The sequence below is a fragment of the Chanodichthys erythropterus genome, chromosome 16, assembly GCF_024489055.1.
Source record: "Chanodichthys erythropterus isolate Z2021 chromosome 16, ASM2448905v1, whole genome shotgun sequence".
Classification (NCBI taxonomy): domain Eukaryota; kingdom Metazoa; phylum Chordata; class Actinopteri; order Cypriniformes; family Xenocyprididae; genus Chanodichthys; species Chanodichthys erythropterus.
In genome coordinates this window covers 13,880,740-13,907,167 of record NC_090236.1, presented here as the reverse complement: position 1 = coordinate 13,907,167, position 26,428 = coordinate 13,880,740, and the positions used below count along the sequence as shown (strand labels likewise).

Genomic DNA, 26,428 nt, shown 5'->3' with positions numbered 1-26,428 from the left:
ACGTTGGGGCGGCTGTCTATGGAGAATTTGTTACAAGCCCAGCACAGACAGAGCCAGCTGTATAACAGGGGAGCTAACTTGCGCAAATTTTCACCGGGAGATAAAGTACTTGTATTGCTTCCCACTTCAAGCTCGAAATTACTTGCAAAGTGGCAAGGACCGTTTGTGGTGACACGGCAAGTCGGTGAGCTCGATTATGAGGTTGTGCGTTCCGATAGGAGAGGAGCACGTCAGATTTACCACCTCAATCTCCTTAAAAAATGGAATGAGGCGGAATCAGTGATGCTGGCGACGGTGATTAGCGGAGAGGATGATCTCGGGCCAGAGGCGAATGTCAAAAAACAGTCCCTCGCTCTGGCCCCAGGGGGAGATCACCTCTCGCCCTCACAGCTCACTGATTTATCCAAGTTACAAGCAGAGTTTGCAGACGTGTTTTCTCCCCTACCGGGCCGTACAAACCTCATTCAGCACCACATCGAGACAGAGCCGGGCGTGGTGGTTCGCAGCCGGCCGTATAGATTGCCTGAACACAAGAAAAATGTAGTGCAGGCAGAATTAGAAGCTATGCTTGAAATGGGAGTAATAGAAGAGTCCAGCAGTAACTGGGCGAGCCCGATAGTTTTGGTTCCCAAGACGGACGGTTCAGTTCGGTTCTGTGTGGACTATCGCAAGGTGAACGCAGTGTCGAAATTCGACGCGTATCCAATGCCTCGGGTGGACGAGTTGCTTGACCGGCTAGGTACGGCTCGATTTTATTCGACACTGGACTTAACGAAAGGGTATTGGCAGATCCCCTTGTCGCCATTATCCAAAGAAAAGACGGCTTTCACGACGCCGTTTGGATTACACCAATTCGTCACCCTTCCGTTCGGGTTGTTCGGGGCACCGGCTACCTTTCAGCGTCTCATGGATAAAATTTTGCGGCCCCATGGTGCATATGCTGCTGCCTATCTGGACGATATTATTATCTTCAGTAATGACTGGCAGCGGCATATGCAGCATGTGAGAGCCGTCCTGAGATCGCTGAGGGGGGCCGGGCTCACGGCCAACCCGAAGAAGTGTGCGATTGGGCGCGTGGAAGTAAGGTATCTGGGCTTCCACTTGGGGCATGGACAGGTGCGTCCCCAAATTGATAAGACGGCAGCGATTGCGACCTGTCCGCGCCCCAAGACCAAAAAGGAGGTTAGACAGTTCCTCGGGCTGGCGGGATATTATAGGAGGTTTGTTCCTAATTATTCGGCCCTCACCAGCTCGTTGACTGATCTAACCAAAAAGGATGCGCCAGATACGGTCCAGTGGACGGAGCTGTGCCAGCAGGCCTTCACCCAGGTGAAGGCTGCTCTATGTGGCGGGCCATTGCTTCACTCTCCTGATTTTTCTCTCCCTTTTCTGTTGCAGACTGACGCGTCGGACAGGGGGCTGGGTGCTGTCCTGTCCCAGGAGATAGAGGGTGAGGAACGGCCGGTGCTGTACATTAGCCGTAAGCTCTCAAAGAGAGAAGCTAAGTACAGCACCGTTGAGAAAGAGTGTTTGGCTATTAGATGGGCCGTCCTCACCCTCCGCTATTATCTCCTGGGGCGGGAATTCACTCTCTGTTCGGACCACGCTCCCCTGCAGTGGCTCCACCGCATGAAGGATACCAATGCGCGGATCACTCGTTGGTATCTGGCATTACAGCCTTTTAAGTTCAAGGTGGTCCACAGGCCGGGTGTTCAGATGGCTGTGGCCGATTTCCTCTCCAGAAATGGGGGGGCTGCAGGCCGGACGGCTCCCCGGCCTGAGTCGGGCGGTGGGGGTATGTGGCGAGGGGGGCGTGGTTCAGCGAGGTCTGCGGCGGGAGAGAGCATCGGGAGATCTTTGGTGAGTGAGCGAGTTAAATGTAAATCACGAACACCTGTTTCTCATTTCAGTAATTGGCGCGGAGACAGGTTAAAACGCCGCGAGAAGCAGGAGTCGGGGAGAGAGAGGGGAACTGCTGACTGAGCAGCTGGTGCACGACTAACTGGAGTGAAGCCCATTGTGGATTGTACAGCCGTGACCAGGAGTGAAGCCCTTTGTGGATTGTAGATGCCGTGACTGGAGTGAAGCCCTTTGTGGATTATTTTATTTGCTGTTGTGCCTTGCACAGTTTTTGTTGGACGTTTCTAATTCTTGTAATAAAGCTCAGTCAGCAGTTGAACGCCGACCCTTTCCCCTTCCTTCCTACACATAACAACATTAGTTGTATTACAGTCGTTATTTTGCTTTTTTGGTGAGTAGTTAATGACCGAATTTTCATTTTTGTGTGAACTAACCCTTTAAGGCATCTTGTCTTTAAGACAATGTTTAAGACATTCTTTGACGGCAACACCATAGAAAAACATCATCCTCCAGGAAGTGACACCATTGATTGGGGAAATCAGAAGCACAGTGTAATCAATGGATCTGATAAATTTTGTGATGTTTGGTGTTCGTGTGAAAAAAAAAAATCCATCCTGTTTGATCAAGATGCACAAATCATTTTAATGCAACATTTTAAAAGCAGGTTAAAAACATGAACGTAAGTTAACGGCTAATCACAGAGCTTGTGCATATTCAATTTAAACATCCTCAACCAAAGATGTGTCACATGCATTGACATAAGGTATGTCATATTCTGAAAATACTTGTTTCTTCACCTCTTGTGAGCTCACAGGCCTTTTTTATGTGTGACCCTGGACCACAATACCAGTCATAAATCACACAGGTATATTTGTACATTGTATGGGTCAAAATAATTTTCTTTTATGCCAAAAGTCATTAGAATATTAAGTAAAAATCATGTTCCATGAAGATATTTTGTACATTTCCTACCGTAAATATATCAAAAATGTATTTTTGTAAGTAATATGCATTGCTAAGGACTTCATTTGAACAACTTTAAAGGTGATTTTCTCAATATTTAGATTTTTTCGCACTCTCAGATTCCAGATTTTCAAATAGTTGTATCTCGACCAAATATTGTCCGATCCTAACAAACCAGTTTTCAGATGACGTATAAATCTCAATTTCAAAAAATTCACCCTTATGACTGGTTTTGTGGTCCAGGGTCACATATATAAATTCTTGCTCCATGATATTATGAGTTCTTGAAAATGAGTCAGAATCATGTCGCATTCATAAAATGACTCATTTGTGGTATTTAACAGGAAACATTAGCACTATCCGTTTCCCTGAATAAAGTGGTGAATGGCAGTATTTGAGTGTTATTGTGCAAACACTGCAAAAAATAATGTTCTTCCTCAGTATTTTTGTCTTGTTTTTCAGCACAATTATCTAAACATTCTTAAATCAAGATGGAGGAGCAAAATGACTGATGATATTGAGTCAAGAAATGTGTCAAAATTAAGTTTGTGGTTAAAACAAGAACAAATATCTGCCAATGGGGACAGAAAAATAAACTTAATTCATAGGGAAAACACCCCACTGGCAGATATTCATTCATAATATAATGTATTTATATGAACATTTCCTTGTATTGGATGATACTGTCTGAGACTGATATAAATCAGCATAAAATCAAAAACACTGATATCTTTTAAAAGAGATTTATTAACAAAAAATAAGACTGAAATGAGGAACATAAATTATGAAATCTAAATCTAAGGAAAAAAGCTTAAAACATTCATAAACCTCACATTCTGATGCGCTGACATGTTCATACTCTTTTAAGGTCTGCAATAGTTTCATCATTTATACAAATGTAAAGTTACAGGCACAAAGGGTTAAAATTAAACTGTGTCTAAAGGAAAGCAGTTCAAGTTCATGTTTCGTTTTTCAATGCCCTTTGAGACTGACGAATAATCCAACAGTTCAACAAAAACCCTCTCATATTGATTAAATCTGCTATCTTCACAAACAGCAAATTTGTGAATCCATGATGTTTAAACGCGTGAAATTTACAGGTCAGATGTCACCACAAAATCAAAAGGAAAAATAAGAAATCCCATTCTGCATAAAGTAAATAAAGCCTACATTTAGGGGTTTGCATTGACAAATTATTGCATTTATTGAATTGAGTAGTGCATTTGAAGAGTAATATGTTGATTGTAAAAATATCATGGTTTCTATTTCTTTGCTTCTCAGTAATGAGGGTTTCTGGGTAAATGTGCTTATTGTCATGAAAATGATGTCACAATTTAATAGTCCTAAAAGAGGCTTAATTTTCTTTGTACAAAAATATAATTTTCTATTTTTTTCTTTTGATTAGGGGGTGAATTCAGATCATTATACAAATGCATAGGCACAAAATCAAAGCAGCTATAATGTTTTTAGTGAAACTGTTGACTGAAAAGCTTCAGTGCTTTTGAAATGAAAAATAGAAAACACTGGGAAATCTACAAATCCTCTTTAGTGCACTTCAGCTGAAGATATATAGTGCATGCATGAAAACTACAAACCATTTTAACGTCACAGTTATAAAAACAAAAGGTGCTGAAATCAGTTTTTAAAACGACGACCCAGTTCAGTCTGTCCTCATTAACAATGACCTTGATATTGGGAAGAACCTTTAATTGCAATTGGCTCAAACTCAGCAGACATTCATTACAGTAATATTACATATGTGTAAAATAAAAAGATTATAGAGGTCAGAATGTTCAGTGTTAGATACTGGCAGACTGTAGAAGAAGAAAAACCTGAAAAAACAGAAAACAAGCAAAAACCCCAAACAGCAGAAAAACCAGATGATGATGTGAAACACGAGGAGGAGTATGTTTATGTGGGAGGAGAAGGCAGAGGAGGAAGACTGTTGACCTGAAAGCGTGTTTCCTCTGATATCCCATACTGCTCTAGTGGATCCTGCAAGAGATCACATTAGATCAGAGCATGATCAGTAATATGTGGCAGAACTGCATGATTAATCGGTAAAAGATTGATTCAAACACACACACGATCATATTCCTACACGACGACGTTTCGGCTCCGTCTATTAAACCTTTGACAAATATGATCACAGCGAACATTCAGAGGCAGAGAGAGCCGTTGTCATGAATAGATATGAAACAGCATCACAAACATCTTTTCAACCACACAACATCATTATTTCTGTCTTACAAAGTTAATCATTCATTCAAGAGATTTGTTCAAAAACGCTGATTCATCCAGTAATAAAACAAGTGATGTATTTATGACTGAGTCATTGAATCATTCATTCAAGAGATTCGTTCAAAAACGCTGATTCATCCAGTAATAAAACAAGTGATGTATTTATGATTGACTCACCAAATAATTCATTCAAACGATTTTTTAAATAATTCATTCAAATTAATAATTTTTTTTAAAATAAGACTGTAGCAATTAATATTTTGTCAGAAGCTCTAGTAAATTCCATGTTATTTTGTTTAGTTGTCTATTCAGAATCAAGGGAGAATCATGATCTTTATTTTAAACAAAAAAACATTCTCAATTTATCCAGAATCGTGCAGCTCTGTGGTATATAACTGTAACTAGAGTTGTCAAAAGTACCGACTTCGGTACTGAAATTGTAAAATTATGACTCTTTGAGCACTATTGAGTGGATTCGCAATCACCTCTGATAGGCCATTGTGTTCATGGGCTCATCAGATATGTCTGTGATTGGCTACAATGATCAATGCTTCAAAAACGTTGTAAATAGTCATCAATGACGTTCTTCAACGAGCGCTCACACAGATACACACGGGTGTGTTTGAAAGCAGGCGTCAATTGCAGACCGGTCCACTGATAGACGCCTGCTTTCAAACGAAACGCTGCCACTTTCAAATTCAAACACTTCCGTGTGTTTTCAAACGCTGCCGTGCTTCGATTACGGACATATCTGATGAGCGCGTCAACACAATGACCAATCATAGGTGTTTACGAATCCACTCAACAGCGCCCAAAGCGTCACATTTTTTAAATTTCAGTACCGATTGGTACCGAAGTCGGTATTTTTGCAAACTCTAATTGTGATCATTCTAGGAGGTATTGGTTGCATTAATGAACATTGATTCCCTCACCTTTCCAGTCAATCGATGGATTTCTGTGCGGTAGTAGATCAGGTTCTTCCGCATGAATTCATAACTGTGAGACAGAAACAGATTACGGTTATAAATCAGGAAACGCACAGGATGATGGGTAACGTCAGCGTCACACACCTGGCTTTAATGATGGCGTCGATCCACTCAACACACTGTTCCTGAGAATCGCATTCAAACAAATACTTCCTCTCGGCCTCGTCCAGGAACACTGGAAAACAACAAGAGTGAGGTCACATTTCTGTTTCTGAACTCCCTGAAACGCCTCCATTGTAGTCTTGAGTTTATCATCACAATATTCCTCATTTAGGAACCTGGGTGTGCTCTTTGATACCAATCTTTCATTTGAAAGTCATGTTTCTAGTATCTGTAAAACCGCCTTCTTCCATCTAAAAAATATATCTAAATTACGACATATGCTCTCAATGACAAATGCGGAACAGTTGGTTCATGCATTCATGACCTCAAGACTAGATTACTGTAACGCTCTACTGGGTGGTTGTTCTGCTCGGCTTTTAAACAAACTACAGTTGGTCCAAAATGCGGCAGCTAGAGTTCTTACTAGAACCAGAAAGTATGACCATATTAGCCCAGTTCTGTCAACATTACATTGGCTCCCTATTAAACATCGTATAGATTTTAAAATCTTGCTACTTACTTATAAAGCTCTAAATGGTTTAGCTCCCCAGTACCTAAGTGAGCTCTTAATGCATTATAGTCCTTCACGTTTATTGCGATCTCAGAATTTAGGCCAGTTGATAATACCCAGAATATCAAAATCAACTGAAGGCGGCAGATCCTTTTCCTATTTAGCACCTAAACTCTGGAACAATCTTCCTAGCATTATTCGGGAAGCAGACACACTCTGTCAGTTTAAATCTAGACTAAAAACACATCTCTTTGCTCTTGCATACACATAACACATTATCAATACATTAACATTTTTCAAATCCGTTAAAGGATTGTTACGCTGCAATAATTAGGTCGGCCGGAACCGAGAACATTTCCTAGAACACTAGATATACCTGTACATCAGAACAAGAATGGCATCTACGCTAATATCTGTCTCTCTGCTTATCCTGAGGTTTGCCGGGTGCTGGATCCAGGCCGTATCCAGGTCAGATGGAGAACCTGCGTCTGGACCTGACTACAACGTAGCCCAGGATCCCCGTATCCGCTTACATATATTTATATATAATCGATTTTTAAACTCTATAATAAAAATGTACAATTCAGATTTTGATCTCCATATACATTTACATATATATATCTTCCAAGGGGTTTTTTCCCTCCTAGGACTTTTTTCCCAGTGCTAGCACGCTGGGTTTTTCTCCAAGGGGGTTTTTTCCACCCCTGGAAGTCAGCCGACATTGGCTTAATGTAGCACCATCTTGTATATGTTACATATTACCACGCTTGTTTGTACAGTTTTAACCACTTCCCTTTTTTTCTGTGCTTCTAATATGTAAAGCTGCTTTGAAACAATTACCAATTGTAAAAGCGCTATATAAATAAATTTGACTTGACTTGATTTAAATAATTAATATGCAGAATAAAGGGGCGGGGCCTGGTTGAGTTAGTTAGCAGTGTGATGAAACTGGCAGTTATGGTAAGGGGCGGGACATTTGCCAAACACCAATCACAACACACCGCTCCAGCCGACCAATCAGAGCACATTGTGCTTTTCAGAAGGAGGGGCTTCATAGAGACAGGAACTAAACAGAGCGATACTGACAGACTGGGAAGAGAGGAGCTGCAACAATGGAAAATATGAGGAGAATAATCAACCTGCTCTAGTAGAGACAAAAACAACATCAAGACTTGGTAACAACAGACCCTCTTTAAAGAGTCAAACAAGGAAGAGATACTGAGAACATTAAAACCACAAATGCACTGATGTGTGAATCTGTGACTGCTGCTGCTCTTACCGATAGAGAAAACATGATCGTCTTCTCTCTCCACGCGACACTGTTCCAGCAGCAGAGCGCCGATGGGCTGAAAACACATGCAAATCAAACTGAAATGAATGTGACCGCGATGGTGTTGAGATTGAGATCAGACGCTCATACCGCACTGACCTCGTCCTCATCGGTCCGAAAGTAGAACAGGAAATTAACGATCAGTTTCACTAGGCGCCTTTTCACAACTGTGGTAGGAAACAGAAGAGAATCAGGTCAAACATCGTCTCAACCAAAACAAGAGCAGTCAAAATTTTAATAAAACTAATTTAAATTGGCTTTTTAGTGCACATTTAGTGTTTAGTTACATTTTTATTCACTGTTGGTTTTTGTATTGTTCTTCTTATTATTATTTACTACGTAAAGTGCTTTGAGAAACTTCATTTTACAGAATCAGAGGCACTATATAAAATAAAGCTTATTTTTATTGATTGTAACATTTATTGCGAATGATGGTGATTTGAGATGACATGATCACTGATTTGACAATGCAAATACAGTAACAGCCAATGGGAGCACACGTAGTCGATGTCACATGATCTGCCTCCTGATGCTTTTGAACCTACTAATGACCAACAGCGATTAAATCAGATTTTATCGCATTGTATAGAAACACCATCGCTAATTATAACAGGCTGGTCTAGGTGTGTCACATCGCAGCAGTTTAAATTATTACGAGTTTTGTAATTTCGTTGCATTCCGACAACTTCATGGAATATTACGAGAAAGTTCCAGTTCTTGCATAACCTGTCAGTTTCGTCGATCAAATTTAATTTTAAATATTGGCAATTTTAAGATGACAGAGAAAAACTTTATGAAAACAGTGTCGCGTAAACGTCCCCTAACATGGAAGCGATCCTTGGCGATGAGGCGATCAACTTTATGCAAATACAGAGCAACTACCTATCACTACTCTTCTGTCGCACTGTTTTTCGCAAACTGTATAGTAGAGAAATTTGCTATTTCAAATTCAACTGCCGCAACTTTAATTATGTAACGGAGGGGGAGGGGCTATCAGACTCTTATGTTGAAATTCATACACTACACGGTTGAGTACAACTTATGAATGTTGTAGTTTTGTTGCATTCTTACAACTTGAGATAAGTTAATTGATTAAAAATTTCAATTCTAAGTGTACATTAACACGACAACAATGTACTAAAATCAGAAAAGTTTTTCCTTTGTGTTTTCGCGTACATACGACAACATTGTCAATGCGATAACAATTAAAAACGCTGTATTTTTCATGTTAGGCTACGCTCTTATAGGCTGAAAAAAACGTAATATGCATGAACATGACGTCATTCGTGGTTTTGTAGTTGATGATAAATATCATTTTCAAAAACTTGCGTTTAAGCTTACACGCTTCTGTCGTGTAAACAAATGGCCAAAAGGCATAAAAAGTTTTCCGTTTATAGTTAAAAACGTGTTGCGTAAACATGGAAGCGATCCTTGGCGATGAGCCGATCAACTTTATGCAAATACAGCATAAAGTAGTTTTTTTCGCAAACCGTATAGTAGAGAAATATGCGATTTCAGACTCAACGTTGAACAAAGACGCTCATTTTAGGCTACGCTCTTATAGACTGAAAAACGTAATTTGCATGAACATGACGTCATTCGTGTTTTTGTAGTTTACACAGAGATGATAACTGTATCGTTTTCCAAAACTTGCGTTTTCAGGCAACCAAAACGCCGCTGTCGTGTAAATGAATGACCGAAAGACATAAAAAGTTTATAGTTGAAAACATGTCGCGTAAACACGGAAGCGATTCTGAGGCGATCAACTTTATGCAAATACAGCAACCACCTATCAGAGTGCGCGTAGTGAAGGTCATGTGACCCGCAGTTGGAGTACGAACACTAGTGACTTAATGGAATATTATACTACTTTTATTATTTCTGTCACATCTTTACAAGACAGGAATAGCACGAGTAGTACTCTAGTATGCTATTCCGAATCACAACATCGATCGTAATGGGACAGTCTTCCAGTTCTGTCGTTGATTATGTCTATTTTTCTCGCGTCTTGCGACCTAAACACGATGGTTTACAGAAACTGCATCATATAATCGTGATGAAATGAACGGCTCTTACCGTCTCCTTTCTTCGGGCCTCTCATGCCCAGCTCGGCCGCTCTCTCTGACGGCTGGCGGCTCAGGAACACCAGCTCCTTCTCGTTAAATCGCATTTTTAGCTCTTTGACAGCAGTTTCGTCTCATCGAATAGCATTTTGAAATTTTAAACAGCCGTTTTCATTCCCGATAACATCAGAGTCAGATCAGATACTCCTCACCCGGACTGTCAGTCATTCTGCTGCTGTGCTCATCTGTTTCTGCGGCATCAAACGTGTCTGATACTAAACACACACACACACCCAAACAAACAAGCTGAACACATGCAGCCGACAGAGGGCGCTGTCTGTACACAAATATATAAGGGGCACGTATTAAAATGTCTTTATAATAATACTACAAATAAATGTTACGCTTTTTAATTTTAATTTTGCTGTTTTAAATACGCCTCATCGCTTATTTTTAGTAAAACACACACTTTTCGAAATAAAACACTTAGAATGTATCACTGCATTGCTATTTGTTTCAATAAAGTTTTGCATGTCAAAATTACAGGAACAGGAAGTGCATCACTCACCGCGCATGCGCATTACATCTGCGACGGCGGCAAGCGTGATCTGGACGTTAGGTAAAAATGTTTTCAAGATGGTTTTCGATAAAAATGATAATTATTTTCGCTTTTAAAAGACTGATACCACCAAACTAAACTCGGTCTTCTAATACGCTTTCTGCGTTTGTTATTGTTCATTGAAAGTGCAGCTGTGAAGTTGATCCAGCTCTGTTAGATACTATTGTGTTATATATCATTATTTATGCATGATTCGTTATATTCTATTTTAATTGATAAGTTTAACCTTACACTTAGCCTTAAATGGGATCGTATTGTACACTTTTGTAAACAATCAGAAAGACTATTTTCCACTCTCTCTCAGACCTTTACTATTTAACAAGCTGTAACTCAAGTAAGTACTAATTAATGTAAAATAATCATAAAACTGTTCTATTTTATTATTGGCCATTATCGAGTAGGTACTACATTTGAATATGAATTTACTTCGCTGTCTTTAAAAAGTACATTTTATATAGTATGAATAAAATTCGGACGTACTACATTCGCCATGTTGTTACTGTCACGTGACCTAGTCAATATCGCTTGTAGTAGGCAAATATTCAATTTCGGATGCAGCCCATGTATTCAAACCTGCTACTTTTGTCACATACTGTGTTTTGTATACTATATCGTCAGGAATTTTTCGCATACTATATACTAGGGAAGTATTCGATTTCGGATGCAGCCAATGTATTTGGACATGCTACTTTTGCCACATAGTATGCGAAAAACAGTATTTAGTAGGGAAGTATTCAATTTCAGATGCAGCCAATGCATTCAGACATGCTACTTTTGCCACATAATGTTTTTCGCATACTATTTAGTAGGGAAGTGTTCGATTTTGGATGCAGCCAATGCATTCGGACATGCTACTTTTGCCACATACTGTTTTTCGCATACTATTTAGTAGGGAAGTGTTCGATTTCAGATGCAGCCAATGTATTCGGACATACTACTTTTGCCACATATTGTTTTTCGCATACTATATACTAGAGAAGTATTTGATTTCGGCTGCAGCCAGTGTATTTGAAAGTAATACTTTTGTCACACACTGTTCACATACTATGTAGTAGGGTAGTATTCAATTTCAGATGCAACCCATGTATTCGGAAGTACTACTTTTGCCACATACTGTTGTTCGCCGACTATTTAGTAGGGAACTATTCGATTTCAGATGCAGCCAATGCATTCGGACATGCTACTTTTGTCACATACTGTTTTTCACATACTATATACTATATACTAGAGAAGCATTCGATTTCGGATGCAGCCAGTGTATTTGGACATGCTACTTTTGCCACATACTGTTTTTCGCATACTATTTAGTAGGGAAGTGTTCGATTTCAGATGCAGCCCATGTATTCGAACATACTACTTTTGCCACATATTGTTTTTCGCATACTATATACTAGAGAAGTATTTGATTTCGGATGTAGCCTGTGTATTCGAACATGCTACTTTCATCACATACTGTTTTTCACATACTATATACTAGAGAAGTATTTGATTTCGGATGCAGCCAATGTATTTGAAAGTAATACTTTTGTCACACACTGTTCACATACTATGTAGTAGGGTAGTATTCAATTTCGTATGCAGCCCATGCATTCGGAAGTACTACTTTTGTCACATACTGTTTTCGCATGCTATCTTGTAGAGAAGTATTCGATATCCGACTGAGTGGACCGTGCACAAAATTTAGAGTTCTGAAAATTCCATTCAAGAGATCAAGAATCCATCATATGTCCCCTTTAAATGTGTTTCCCTCTTTGCTGGTTTCAGCAGCAGCAGTGTGAGGATCCGCCATCATGGATTTCCAGCACAGAGCTGGAGGGAAAACGGGCAGTGGCGGCGTCGCCTCGTCGTCCGAGAGCAACCGAGACCGGCGTGAGCGACTGCGGCAGCTCGCGCTTGAGACGATAGACATCAATAAAGATCCATACTTCATGAAAAACCACTTGGGGTCTTATGAGTGTAAACTGTGTCTCACACTTCACAATAATGAAGTATGCGTAACATTAATGCACTTCATGAACATGAATGCGTTTCTTTTACCCCTTAAATGTGAATTGTGTTTGTGATTTTTGTCTTCTAGGGAAGTTATCTTGCTCACACACAAGGCAAAAAGCACCAGTCTAACCTGTAAGTGCAGCATTTACACACATGATTATCAGGATGAGGAGCAGGAACTTATTGAGTAATCTGTGTTTTTCTGTTTTAGAGCGAGACGAGCCGCAAAAGAGGCAAAGGACGCCCCGGCACAACCTGCTCCAGAGAAGGTCAAAGTTGAAGTGAAGAAGTTTGTCAAGATTGGCAGACCGGGTTATAAAGGTGTGACATCACTGAGCCTCATTCCTAAGCAGAACAAAAAGGATTGATTCAGGATAGTTTGATTTATAGACACGCTTCCTATTGACTACGTTTATAAGCACTCTCATGTAATATTGCGATTAAACTTTACTTAATGTAAACAAGAGACTTTGATCAAATTGATGCAATTAAGCTTATAAACGTAGCACCAATACTGTAGTAAAACATATGTATGCTGATTTTAAAACGGGTATGTATAGACTTTAATGGCATCCATTTCAAGTGCGCATATGCATTTCACTTTTTCTAGTTGCTCTGAGTTATTTTCCTGTTTTCTTATTAGATACAGTTGTACATTAAATATTATAATTGTCTAAATTAGCGTTGCATCGATGTATCGGCCAATAAAAGCAATGATTTTCACTATCTGTCATCATTAGTCAATTGTTTAAAAACGGATATCATTCTGAATAATCGATTATTGGCATCGGCAGAAATAATTCTGAATAATCGGCATCGGCAGATATTGGTTATCAGCATCAGCAGGTATCATTTTGAATAATTGGTTATCGGCATCGGCAGATATTCTGAATAATCAGTTTTCGGCATCAGCAGATATTCTGAATAATCGTTATTGGCATTGGCAGATATCATTCTGAATTATCGGTTATCGGCATCGGCAGATATTCTGAATAATCGGCATCGGCAGATATTATTCTGAATAATCGGCATCAGCAAATATCGTTCTGAATTATCGGTTATCGCATCGGCAGATATCATTCTGAATAATCGGTTATCAGTACTGCAGATATCATTCTGAATTATCGGTTATCATCATCGGCAGATATCATTCTGAATAATCGGTTATCAGTACTGCAGATATCATTCTGAATTATCGGTTATCATCATCGGCAGATATCATTCTGAGTAATCGGTTATCAGTACTCCAGATATCATTCTGAATTATTGGTTATCAGTACTCCAGATATCATTACGTATTATCGGTTATCGGCATCGGCAGATATCATTCTGAATAAACGGTTATCTGTACTCCAGATATCATTCTGAATTATTGGTTATTTGCATTGGCAGATATTATTCTGAATAATTGGCATCGGCAAATATCGTTCTGAATTATCGGTTATCGCATCGGCAGATATCATTCTGAATAATCAGTTATCAGTACTGCAGATATCATTACGTTTGATCGGTTATCGGCATCGGCAGATATAATTCTGAATAATCGGTTATCAGTACTACAGATATCATTCTGAATAATCGGTTATTGGTACTGGCATCGGCAGATATCATTCTGAATAACCGGTTATCGGCATAGGCAGATATAATTCTGAATAATCGGTTATCGGTATTGGTATCGGCTAATATTCTGAATAATCGGTTATTGGTACTGGCATCGGCAGATATCATTCTGAATAACCGGTTATCGGCATAGGCAGATATCATTCTGAATAACCGGTTATCGGCATAGGCAGATATAATTCTGAATAATCGGTTATCGGTATTGGTATCGGCTAATATTCTGAATAATCGGTTATTGGTACTGGCATCGGCAGATATCATTCTGAATAACCGGTTATCGGCATAGGCAGATATCATTCTGAATAATCGGTTATCAGTATTGGTATCGGCTAATATTCTGAATAATCGGTTATTGGTACTGGCATCGGCAGATATCATTCTGAATAATCAGTTATCAGTATTGGTATCGGCTAATATTCTGAATAACCGGTTATCGGCATCGGCAGATATAATTCTGAATAATCGGTTATCGGTATTGGTATCGGCTAATATTCTGAATAATCGGTTATTGGTACTGGCATCGGCAGATATCATTCTGAATAATCGGTTATCAGTATTGGTATCGGCTAATATTCTGAATAACCGGTTATCGGCATCGGCAGATATCATTCTGAATAATCGGTTATCAGTATTGGTATCGGCTAATATTCTGAATAACCGGTTATCGGCATCGGCAGATATAATTCTGAATAATCGGTTATCGGTATTGGTATCGGCTAATATTCTGAATAATCGGTTATTGGTACTGGCATCGGCAGATATCATTCTGAATAATCGGTTATCGGTATTGGTATCGGCTAATATTCTGAATAATCGGTTATTGGTACTGGCATTGGCAGATATCATTCTGAATAACCGGTTATCGGCATAGGCAGATATCATTCTGAATAATCGGTTATCAGTATTGGTATCGGCTAATATTCTGAATAACCGGTTATCGGCATCGGCAGATATCATTCTGAATAATCGGTTATCAGTATTGGTATCGGCTAATATTCTGAATAATCAGTTATTGGCATCTGCAGATATCATTTTAAATAATCGCCATTGGAAGATATTCTGAATAATCGGCAGAGAAATTTAGTATCAGTGCATCTCTACTTTAAATGTTTACATTCTAAGGAAGCAACGTCTATAAAATGATCACAAACGACTGGACAGTCATGGAAATTCATTGTTCAAAATCTGTAAGAACCCAGTACAGATCTTAATTTCATTGATTAACAAGTGTGCCTATTTTTTTATTTTACCATAGTAACCAAACAAAGGGATCCAGAGGTCGGACAGCAGAGTCTGCTTTTCCAGGTAAGTCCAGTGGCTGGTTGCATAAACTGCTTAGAAAAAAAAAAGTAGATCTGATTTGAATGGGAAAAGTAAGGCTGATTACCCCTTAGTTGGCCAAACTAGTTTTCAAAGTCTTACCTTGTGCAGCTGGCCCCAGTAATTCCTGTCTGTTTTTGAGAAACTGGATGTTTTGGTCTGTTCAGGGTTAATGCTCTGAAATTCAAGAGCCATCTGCAAAGTAAATGTTTTGCTCTTGTAATTTTGATCTGCAAACCTTTGACAACAAACCTTGTTCTTCAGATTGATTACCCAGAGATAGCAGAAGGCATCGGGCCGAGGCATCGCTTCATGTCAGCATATGAGCAGAGAATCGAGCCTCCAGACCGTCGCTGGCAGTATCTGCTGTTCGCTGCTGAGCCGTATGAAACCATCGCATTCAAGGTCTGTGCAATTAGACATCCGTCTTGTGGAACTAGTAGGGATTGTGAAAATAGTTTAATCAAACTTAATGACCCAATAAAAGTGCATCAGATTTGTTGTCAGTGTTAGGGAAAGTTACTTTGAAAAGTAATGCGTTATTCCCTAAAAAAAGTAACTATTTGCGCTATTTAGTTACTTTTTATGGAACGAAATACGTTAATTTTGTGTTACTCTTTCTCACCTTGGCTGGCTTGCTTGTTTTTGTTTAGAAAAAAGTTATATTTTTAGCGAATGTAAAGGCCATTTCACTCTAAAAGTGAAATGAATAAGCCTCAGTCTGAAGGAAATATAATTTTACACCCGTACAATAGAGGTCAATAAATAAGAAAACATAGTAATTTGTGTTACTTATTTGAAAAAGTAACTCTGATGCTTTGTTGTAAATTTAAAGTAATGCATTACTTACTTTTTTTTTAAAGTAACAAGTAATCTTTAATATAAGAATAACTTATTCTAGAATAACCTTTTAAAATTACGTTTTTAGTATTTTAAAGAATCTCACTATCAATACTTGCAAAAACGTATCAAAAATATTTTATTAGCAATGTTTCGGTTGCATGACCTTCATAAGGCATCAATAGACACGCAGTGACATTTAAAGATGTATTCAGGTGGGCTTTTTTTAAAAATACAATTGAAAATGTGAATTTCTGATGTTTTTGCTCCTGTTGTATTGTCAGGTTCCCAGTCGAGAGATTGATAAAGCCGAGACCCGTTTTTGGACACACTGGAACAGGGAAACAAAACAGGTGAGAATGGATAAAAAAAAAGAATAATTTGGTAGATGGTTTTCTATGTGCTGACACAAGTATCAAATCAAGATCCATCGCTATGTTCCAGTCTAGTAGAACTTAAGAGACTACAATGGAGGCGTTTCTGGGAGTTCAAAAACACTGACACTGATGGAGAATAACTCCTGCTGGAGCGACTTTGGAGCTTTGCAGAGATTTTTCATGCTCAAACAACAACAACATAACACACTAAAGAAAGATAAATATGGAAAAAAGCAGAATAGGTTTTTTTTACTTGTTACTCACCATGACATTTCTTTTAAAGTGTTTGCTTTCACAAGCTGGCATGCCGTTAAAACACCAACCATCACTATGTGCTGAATACACAATCTCTCCTTCTCTTTCAGTTTTTCCTGCAGTTTCACTTTAAGATGGAGAAAGCTATGCCACCTCCACCGGGACAGGGAGCGCCGGTCGGTGTGAAGCGTCCACCTTCGCTGATCACTGGACTCGGCCCACGTCCGCTCGGTGACTCCATGCCACCGCCACCGCCTGGAGGAATCCCAGGAATGCCCCCTCTGCCCCCCGGAGCCCCCGTCCCGCATCACATGCCCCCACAAATGCCCCCTCCAGGTGCACTGCCCCCTCACCTGAGGCCGCCGCTCCCCTCCGACGGGATGCCACATAATGCTGGACATCCGTGATCGTCTCTAAATGATTTCATTTGTATTTCTGTAGATGCACACGGACGCGTTTCTTCAATTTCATGTGCTTAACCCTCAAAATATGTAGTTTTGTGAATTTATACTGATTGAGACTTCAGTGAAGAGGATCTCACTGCTCTTGTCCAATGACGGACAATGTCCAAATGTTATTTTTATGTTTTTTTTATTATTATTAAAACCTCTTTAAAGTCGACATGAAATGGAACTTGTACTGGTCTTTTCTTCCCTATTGTGACGTATATCTAAATGAAATGCTTCTCAAACAAGAACAAATTTAGGGCGGGGCTTGATTTTGTCTGTGGGGAATTGATTGGATGGTTGTGGATTGCTGTTGGTGACAGGTTGCCCCGCCCTCATCATCAGAGAAGAGAATCTTGAATCGGCATCTCTTATCAGGAACATGAATTTAAAACAATTTAGAATAAACACTGCAATATTCCATAAAAAAACAAGAATTCTCAATTTGCGACACTATAAAAGCTATCTTTTCCAGAGTTTTTTAACTATCCGCGACAAGCGATGATTCTATTTTATAAACGTTTCTATTTTTCTGCGACGTCACGGCTAAAACAACGGTATAAAAATTATAATCTTGGGTACTGTTTATGTGCTTTAATGTCAAAACCGTCTAATGTGAGTTTGAATACCATTTTGTGTCTTTTATAGTCGTACTGGAAGCATCATGGACAATTCACCTCAGATCTTCAAAATAAATAAAACAATACGTTCAAACTGTTAACTCATTGTGAACATACAGGTGTTTTCTATGACAAAGATGGTTTCAGTAACTCCGTATACATTTTCAATCATGTTAAAAATGGTGTAATATTCGTGAATTTAATTATGTGCCAGGAGCTTGCCAAGAGAGCCCGCCCACGCGCTCTTCTGATTGGCTGTGATGTTTAATTGACTATCGTGTCTGTCACGTCGCGTCTGGTGTGGACAGAAATATTCTGTAATCTTATCGCAGTGCATCTAATTAGGACAAGGCGTCATTCTTATGGAAGGCCAAAAGGGCCAAAAACACTTGAAATTGACCATGTCAACAACACGTAAATAATGCAAATTTCACATGTATTTAACCTGTATTTCACACGCTAAATATGTGATGAGTACGCATATTTATCAATGCATTGATTTTTCACATGCAAACAACTCATAATTAACATGTGAAATACATGTATTTTACATGGTGATGTGTTAAAATTCACATGTTTTTGGCCCTTTTGGCCTTCCATACATTCTCTTTGGTGTTTGATAAGGTGTTTGAAGCTCATGGGATTTTGGTGCTTGTTTTGGTTTCCAGCAAGCATGAATCACTTTGAAGGCTTAGTAAAGTAACAGCTCACTAGTACTAGTAATGATTGACTTAAACACCAGAAACAATATTGTTAGGAGAACATATAAAAAGGAAGTGGTTTTACGCAACTTTAAAAAGAGCTCAAGAGAAAAACACTGTTTACGTTTTAAAAAAGCTTTACTTTTGCACAATATAGACTTAAACATCCAAAAGAACCTATGTAATATTTATGCTTATTACTTTAACTTATTGATCTCACAACAAAGTAATGAATTATTTCAGTGCTGTCTGAAACTTAATATGATGATGATGATGAGTTTTGCTAGCAGACGTTTCAAAGGTGCTAAAGGGAAGGGGTTAATGGTTGGACCATCAATATTTTACAAAGCAAAAACAGAAAGCACCAAATTATACAGTTTATCATCAGTCCAGGTCATAATGCGTGGATATGAAAGGGAATCCTAGATTTCACCCTATAATTAAAAGAAATATTTTTCTAATAAAAAGCAGCATTAAGATTGACATTTTCATGACAATGAAGCACATCCGCATTTCCTTACTGGCATCTATGCATCCCTACTTTCTCTCTTTCACAGGTTTCTTTACTTTCTTCACCTTCTCTATGTCCTTCTCCTTTTCTTCCTCTTCCTTTTTCTTGACTTTCATCTCTTTTTCTTTCTGTCTTGTCAGTCTCTCTTTAATCTCGTCCACTTGTCGTCTTCCTCTTGCTCGGCGCTCAGGGAATTTAGTCTCTCTCTTCTTCAGGAGCCTGGGGTTCGGAAGGGCCCGGTGTCTGAGGCCCCTGGAAACTCTTCTCTTGCCAGAGCCTTCATCATCATCATCATCCATCCACCAGAACAACATGTCCCATAGGGAAGTGTCCGGCTAAGAGTATCAATTCAGAGATGAATGATTAGCATTTTTATAGATATTGTACTGTGACCTCTGCAGTGAAATCTGTACTGTATTTCTATTCAAATTATTTAATGGATAATCATTAAAGATCAGCTAACTGTATATTAACCTGACTATTACTGTCTAGCTCACCAAATAAATACACAGATGTGAATTAAAGAGTCTATTTTTTAATCTTTACCTTTACAGGCCTTGCGTTTGTTTTTGTTCTCACCTCATGTGGTGTTATTTTCCCTCTTTTCACCAGAGTGTGTCTCTCATGTACCTCCGTGAGCTCTTCACTCACATCCTTACGGCCTCTGACGGCCTCTGCGAGAGGAGAAAACATCTGTCGATCATTTTGATCCGACATCTAGATTTGTCGTTTTCAGAAGTTATTTGAGCCCCAGATGAGATTATTTGGACCTGTAGTTGACACTTGCCGTGTATTCTTTGTAAGCCGGAGCTCAGCAGCAGGATGGTTATGGCGATGATCAGACACCTGTTCAGCGTCACACCCTCCCACGGCGTCTCGATCTGGGTCAGATTCTGGATGGACAGAGCTTTACGTAACGACGCTGAACAGACGAACAGAACAATAGATGCATGATCAAACACATAAGTACATTTCATTTGAGCTAGTAACATGCTAATATTATGGAGCGCCTAAGGGCACATGGGGATGAAATAAAAATGAGATGGAAGGAAAAAGTTAATTTCAATGCTTTTGCTTTCCCTCGCAAAACTTTCACTTTCTCTCGCAAAATATTTGCATTCACCTGATAAACAATGCTTTTCCTCACGAAACTGTTCCATACCCTGGGAAACTTTGCATTTGCTTGCAAAATATTTGTGTTCCCTGATAAAATTTTATATTTCAATGCTTTTTCTCACAAAACTTTTCTGCCCCGCAAGAAACTTTGCGTTTGCTCACAAAATATTTATGATCCCCTGATAAACTTTTGGTTGTTTCAGTGCTTTTTTTGCAAAACTATTCCATCCACCGAGAAACTTTGCATTCGCTCGCAAATTATTTGTGTTCACCTGATAAACTTTGCGTTAAATTTCAATACTTTTTCTCGCAAAATATTTACGTTTCTTTGATACACTTTGGGTTATATTTCAATTATTTTTCTCACAAAACTATTCCTTCCCCGAGAAACTTTGCGTTTTCTCGCAAAATATTGCGTTCCCCTGATAAACTTTGTTATATTTTAATGCTTTTTTTTGCAAAACTATTCCATCCCACAAGAAACTTTGCGTTTGCTCGCAAAATATTTGCGTTCACCTGATAAGTTTTAAGTTATATTTCAATGCTTTTTTCGCAAGACTGTTCCATCCTGTTAAACTTTGCGTTAAATGTCAATTCTTTTTCTCGCAAAACGATTCCATCGCCTGTTAAACTTTGCATTCGCTTGCAAATTATTTGCGTTCACCTGATAAACTGTTATATTTTAATGCTTTTCTCTCAAAACTATTCCATCCCACAAGAAACTTTGCATTCGCTCGCAAAATATTTGCGTTCACCTGATAAGTTTTAAGTTATATTTCAATGCTTTTTTCGCAAGACTGTTCCATCCTGTTAAACTTTGCGTTAAATGTCAATTCTTTTTCTCGCAAAACGATTCCATCGCCTGTTAAACTTTGCATTCGCTTGCAAATTATTTGTGTTCACCTGATAAATTTTAAGTTATATTTCAATGCTTTTTTCGCAAGACTATTCCATCCCCTGTTAAACTTTGTGTTCGCTTGCAAAATATTTGCGTTCCCCTCATAAACTTTGTTAAATTTCAATTCTTTTTCTCTCAAAACTATTCTGTCCCTCAAGAAACTTTGCGTTCGCTTGCAAAATATTTATGTTCACCTGATAAATTTTGGGTTATATTTCAATTATTTTTCTCACAAAACTATTCCTTCCCCGAGAAACTTTGCGTTCGCTCGCAAAATATTGCGTTCCCCTGATAAACGTTGTTATATTTTAATGCTTTTTTTTGCAAGACTATTCCATCCCTCAAGAAATTTTGCATTCCCTCGCAAAATATTTACATTCCCCTGATAAACTTTGTGTTAAATTTCAGTTCTTTTTCTCGCAAAACTATTCCTTCCCCCAAGAAACTTTGCATTCGCTCACAAATTATTTGTGTTCACCTGATAAATTTTAAGTTATATTTCAATGCTTTTTCGCAAGACTGTTCCATCCCCTGTTAAACTTTGCATTCGCTTGCAAAATATTTACATTCTCCTGATAAATTTTTGGTTATATTTCAATTCTTTTTCTCGCAAAACTATTCCTTCCCCCGAGAAACTTTGCGTCGCTTGCAAAATATTTGTGCTCCCCTGATAAATTTTGCGTTACATTTCAATGCTTATTTTCACAAAACTATTCCGTCCCCCTTTACAAAACTTTTCTGATGGAAATATATGAAGTAGTAGGAGGAAAAACTAGATTCCAGAGCTTTTGCGAGTTTTTACACGGCAACACAAATTTCTCAGAGGAATGCAAAAGTTTTGTAAAAGAAAGCAAGATAAATATAATTTTCCCTCCCATCACATTTAACTGCTCCTCCTTCATATCTGTTAAAAATATGAATTATATAAATAATTAAACTAATAATAATTAAAATATAAAACATTTATGTTCCCCTGAAAAACTTTGCGTTATATTTTAATGCTTTTTTTTGCAAAACTATTCCTTCCCTTGAGAAATTTTGCATTCCCTCGCAAAATATTTACATTCCCCTGATAAACTTTGCATTAAATTTCAATTATTTTCTCACAAAACTATTCCTTCCCCCAAGAAACTTTGTGTTCGCTCACGAAATGTTTGCATTGATCAACTTTGCTATATATATTTGCTTTGCAGGTGATTAGGGTCGACATACTGCCGCTGGAGAGCGGATGTTCCCGTGGAGTCATCTTCGGGACTTGCTGCACGATTGGAGCTTCCTGTAGGACACAGAAGGATTATTAATGGAACTGTAAATGTCTGTGTTAGAGGTCATGCTCAAATGGTTTGGCCTTAAACAGGCCATGAATGTGGCCCCGTGATCTCCAGCTGTCATGTGATATCAGACTCACCTCTCGCACCCTCCTCTGAGCGTACATCTCTATAAACAACAACAGATCAGAATGACATGACAAACATATCACAGTACATTTCAGTAATTTTAATGATTAAAAATTCTACAGTGAGTTAACCTGTTCATCGGTTAACTTTAATCAGTGAGAAACATTTAAAGAAGAACTTTTACACCCTTTTTCAAAGTCTTGATGTTGTTTTGTTCTCTACTAGAACAGGTTGATTATTCTCCTCATATTCTCCATTGTTGCAGCTCCTCTCTTCCCAGTCTGTCAGTAACGCTCTGTTTAGTTCCTGTCTCTATGAAGCCCCTCCTTCTGAAAAGCACAATGTGCTCTGATTGGTCGGCTGGAGCAGTGTGTTGTGATTGGTGTTTGGGAAATGTCCTGCCCCTTACCAAAACTCAACCAGGCCCCGCCCCTTTATTCTATAAAAATTGATATGCCTCAGTAAAATTGTTCTTTGAGGAGCAGGTCACATCAGCAGTTGGACGGTGTCGTGTTTCCCGTGTCTGTCAAGGCTGTTGTGTCGTATTATTAGACTCACTGTTCACTTTAACACCACAAATAGTGTTCATGCCCTGATCTTAATTTAGAACGAACGCTTTGTTTCCAAGACATCTTGATTCCTGAGGCTTTATATTCATGTTTGAAACAGAAATATAAAGTAGAAACATGCACAAATCACTTCTCTGCTTGGTTGCATTTGCTCATCTTTGTGCTCATTTGTACCTGCTCTGCTTCCGGTTCGCACTTGTCTGATAGGTTTGTTCGGAGGAACGTCTTGCAGTGGTTTACCAAGCTCTTCCTCAAATGTCTCAAAGGTGCTTTCATCCATAGCTCACCTGATAGAGAGAGAAAAGGTGCATAAAACTAGATATCCAGATGAGGAAAATATTACTGGATACACAGACATTATTAAAATGCAAAGTATTATAAATGTTCAAATATTTTTAAAAATATATAAATATAAAAAAAAAAAAAAAAAAAAAATATATATATATATATATATATATATATATACATGGTGCTTTTCACAATACACATTGTGAGAAAATCATGATGATAATGTTTATAATATCTTTATGCTTGATATATAAATAATCAAGCAGTTGAGATTTGTTATATAGTCTATATCACCCTATATACAGTGTGTACTGAATGTATGAGGATGAAGATGGACATACTTATATATTAAAATTTATATAAAGAGCAATAAAACACAGACACCATAAAAGAAATGAAGATACATTGCATTTCAATGTAATCATCTTGCAGAGTTTTTAACATTAATGCAACAGTGTATTTCTGTGTTTAAGCTTCATGCATTGTGGAAAAATATCCAGTGATTCCATAGAAAATTTTAATAGATTTACATTTAAAGATAGTGATTTATCAAATTGGAACTCTTTTTTTAATTAGGCTATGCTCTAAAATATTTAATTGTAAAATTAAATAATATTTAAATATTTATTACAATATTATTATAGTATTTATTTTAATATTAAATATTACTTTGAATATTTTTAATTAAATAATATTTAATTGAAGTAATCAGTCTCTTGAGAACTAATATATCCCTAAAAAATATTTTTTTATAATATTGCGGACAACTGGAAAAACTGTAGGTGTAGAAACCTTAAACATTTAAGGACCAATTTATTAAATTTAGTGTCAAAAAACACTGTAATTCTGATGACACTTTAGAATAAGGTCATATTATTTAACATTAACATTGACCAGCAATGAGCAATACATCTGTGAAAGAATTTATTAATCTTTGCCAACATTAGTTAATACGAATACATTGTTAATTAAAAGATACAACTTTTAATTTTGATGTAGACATTAACTAATGCTTCAGAAGTATTCTTGTTAACAGCCATACTGTAAAGTGTCAAATCAGCTTTATTTCTATAACTCTTTATACAATACAGACTGAGTCAAAGCAACTTAACTGTATTAAACAGGAAAATGATGCAAACAGAATTCAATTCTGCTCTAAAAGCAGCTCTAAAAAGACAATAGTGTCATTATTCAAATCAATTCAGTTCAGAAAATCTCTATGCAAATGTTTCTCAGTCAGTTTCCATTCAGAAAGCAGTAAGAATCACACAAACACCTCGTTGGACATCACCTTTGACCTCTGTAACATTGCGGCTTACCTGCATGGAGGTGAGCAGGAGACCCGAGGAGGACAGCCAGAGAGAACGGCGGTGTGAGAGCACTGATCCATGCACACACACACACACACACACACACTCACACACGTGACAGACATGCACAGGTGCAGCAGAATGAAAAAAAACAAAGCGTGCCATTACAGGACACTGATAATTCCCTGGGATGAAATGTGGTTTATGTAGGAGGTGACGGCTGCCTGTCAGGAGTCTGTGCATTACAGCAGCATCTGAAACATGCATCACAGACGGCAGCATTTCTCATTTTCATTTAGTTTAAAGGGGTGCTTGATTATGATTTAACTTTTTTTTTACTTTAGTTAGTGTGTAATGTTGCTGTTTGAGCATAAACAACATCTGCAAAAGGGAGATATTTTCTTTAACAGAAATCGCTTTTTTAATGGCTGGTAGGAACTACAATGAGCTTCTTCCCGGATTGGTGACATCACAAATCCTAAAATTTACATAAACCCCGCCCCTGAGAACACACAACAAAGGGGGCGGGGCCATGTTGTGCTGCTTTAGAGAAAAGGAAGAGTTGTTGTAGTCGAGTGTTGTTGTCATGCCGTCATTTTACGCCGGACTGCTTCACAAACGAGGGTCAATTCAACACAAAAGATGAACATGACGGCACATGCTAGTGGATGAGTTGAATCAACTCCACAGCAACTACATCAATTTATCCACTAACCATTCAGAAACGTCTAAAAGTTGTAACTTCTTCCTGAGTCTCTCCATCAGTTTGAACAATGTAAGGCTGAACACTTTCCTCATTTTGTCTGCGTGAGATTCTCCAGCTTTGTTGTTGTTGAGCTGTTAAAGCTCCGCCCTCTTCTGGAAAGCTCCAGCTCATTTGCATTTAAAGGGACACACACAAAAACGGCGTGTTTTTGCTTAAACCCAAATAGGGGCGAATTTGACAAGCTATAATAAATGATCTGTGGGGGATTTTGAGCTGAAACTTTACAGACACATTCTGGAGACACCAGAGACTGATATTACATCTTGTGAAAGAGGCATTATAGGACCCCTTTAAAACACAACAACATGTCCTGTTTGAACGGCCACTTGGAAATCATTTTCAAAAACTTGCTTTCAAAGTTTTGCGTTTTCAGGCCCCCCAAATACAGCATTACTTAAATAAGGAATATTGTGACGTGTTAATATAGAAAATTAATAAAAACTGGGTCCCACAACTGTTTGGTTACCAACATTTTTCAAAATATCTTATTGTTTGTTCAGCAGAAGAAAGAAATTCAGATTTGGAACAACTTGAGGGTGAGTAAATGATGACAGAATGTTCATTTTTAGGTGAAACTATACCTTTAAAATCTGTGTAAAAGATCAAGAGACAACCACTAGAGGACGCTGTAAGTCCTCGTGAAGCATTAAATCTACAGATCAACAAATCTGACCTGAATTTGACTGTTGATCTCGTCTGTAGCAGCAGAAAATGGTTACTAAAATAT

General features: G+C 38.2%; 3 protein-coding genes across 6 annotated transcripts; 1 reads left to right on the top strand and 2 right to left on the bottom strand.

Annotated features, from left to right (window-relative positions):
- Positions 1-3,577: 3,577 nt before the first annotated feature.
- plekhj1 (pleckstrin homology domain containing, family J member 1) lies at positions 3,578-10,369 on the bottom strand. The gene is made up of 6 exons (XM_067363513.1): positions 10,070-10,369; positions 8,093-8,160; positions 7,943-8,009; positions 6,135-6,225; positions 5,997-6,060; positions 3,578-4,818 (listed from the first exon to the last, which is right to left on the bottom strand). The coding sequence occupies exons 1-6, from the start codon at positions 10,161-10,163 to the stop codon at positions 4,735-4,737; spliced, it is 468 nt and encodes a 155-aa protein (XP_067219614.1). The 5' UTR covers positions 10,164-10,369; the 3' UTR covers positions 3,578-4,734.
- A 233-nt stretch (positions 10,370-10,602) lies between these two features.
- Positions 10,603-17,737, top strand: sf3a2 (splicing factor 3a, subunit 2). Of its 3 annotated transcripts, none has more exons than XM_067363511.1 (8): positions 10,603-10,675; positions 12,443-12,663; positions 12,753-12,799; positions 12,879-12,988; positions 15,543-15,592; positions 15,872-16,012; positions 16,732-16,800; positions 17,190-17,737. In XM_067363511.1, exons 2-8 carry the CDS (start codon positions 12,466-12,468, stop codon positions 17,484-17,486), a joined length of 912 nt encoding a protein of 303 aa, XP_067219612.1. In that variant the 5' UTR covers positions 10,603-10,675; positions 12,443-12,465; the 3' UTR covers positions 17,487-17,737. The 3 variants fall into 3 exon arrangements, with proteins under 3 accessions (XP_067219612.1, XP_067219611.1, XP_067219613.1); XM_067363510.1 differs by having other exon boundaries at positions 12,440-12,663; positions 17,190-17,736; XM_067363512.1 differs by lacking the exon at positions 10,603-10,675 and adding an exon at positions 10,729-11,009 and having other exon boundaries at positions 12,440-12,663.
- Positions 17,738-18,879: 1,142 nt separating this feature from the next.
- On the bottom strand, positions 18,880-24,986 carry LOC137003644 (uncharacterized). Of its 2 annotated transcripts, XM_067363857.1 has the most exons (7): positions 24,945-24,986; positions 23,512-23,624; positions 22,780-22,808; positions 22,584-22,647; positions 20,145-20,279; positions 19,937-20,031; positions 18,880-19,692 (listed from the first exon to the last, which is right to left on the bottom strand). In XM_067363857.1, exons 2-7 carry the CDS (start codon positions 23,615-23,617, stop codon positions 19,384-19,386), a joined length of 738 nt encoding a protein of 245 aa, XP_067219958.1. In that variant the 5' UTR covers positions 23,618-23,624; positions 24,945-24,986; the 3' UTR covers positions 18,880-19,383. The 2 variants fall into 2 exon arrangements, with proteins under 2 accessions (XP_067219958.1, XP_067219959.1); XM_067363858.1 differs by lacking the exons at positions 23,512-23,624; positions 24,945-24,986 and adding an exon at positions 22,900-23,151.
- Between the last annotated feature and the right edge of the window lie 1,442 nt (positions 24,987-26,428).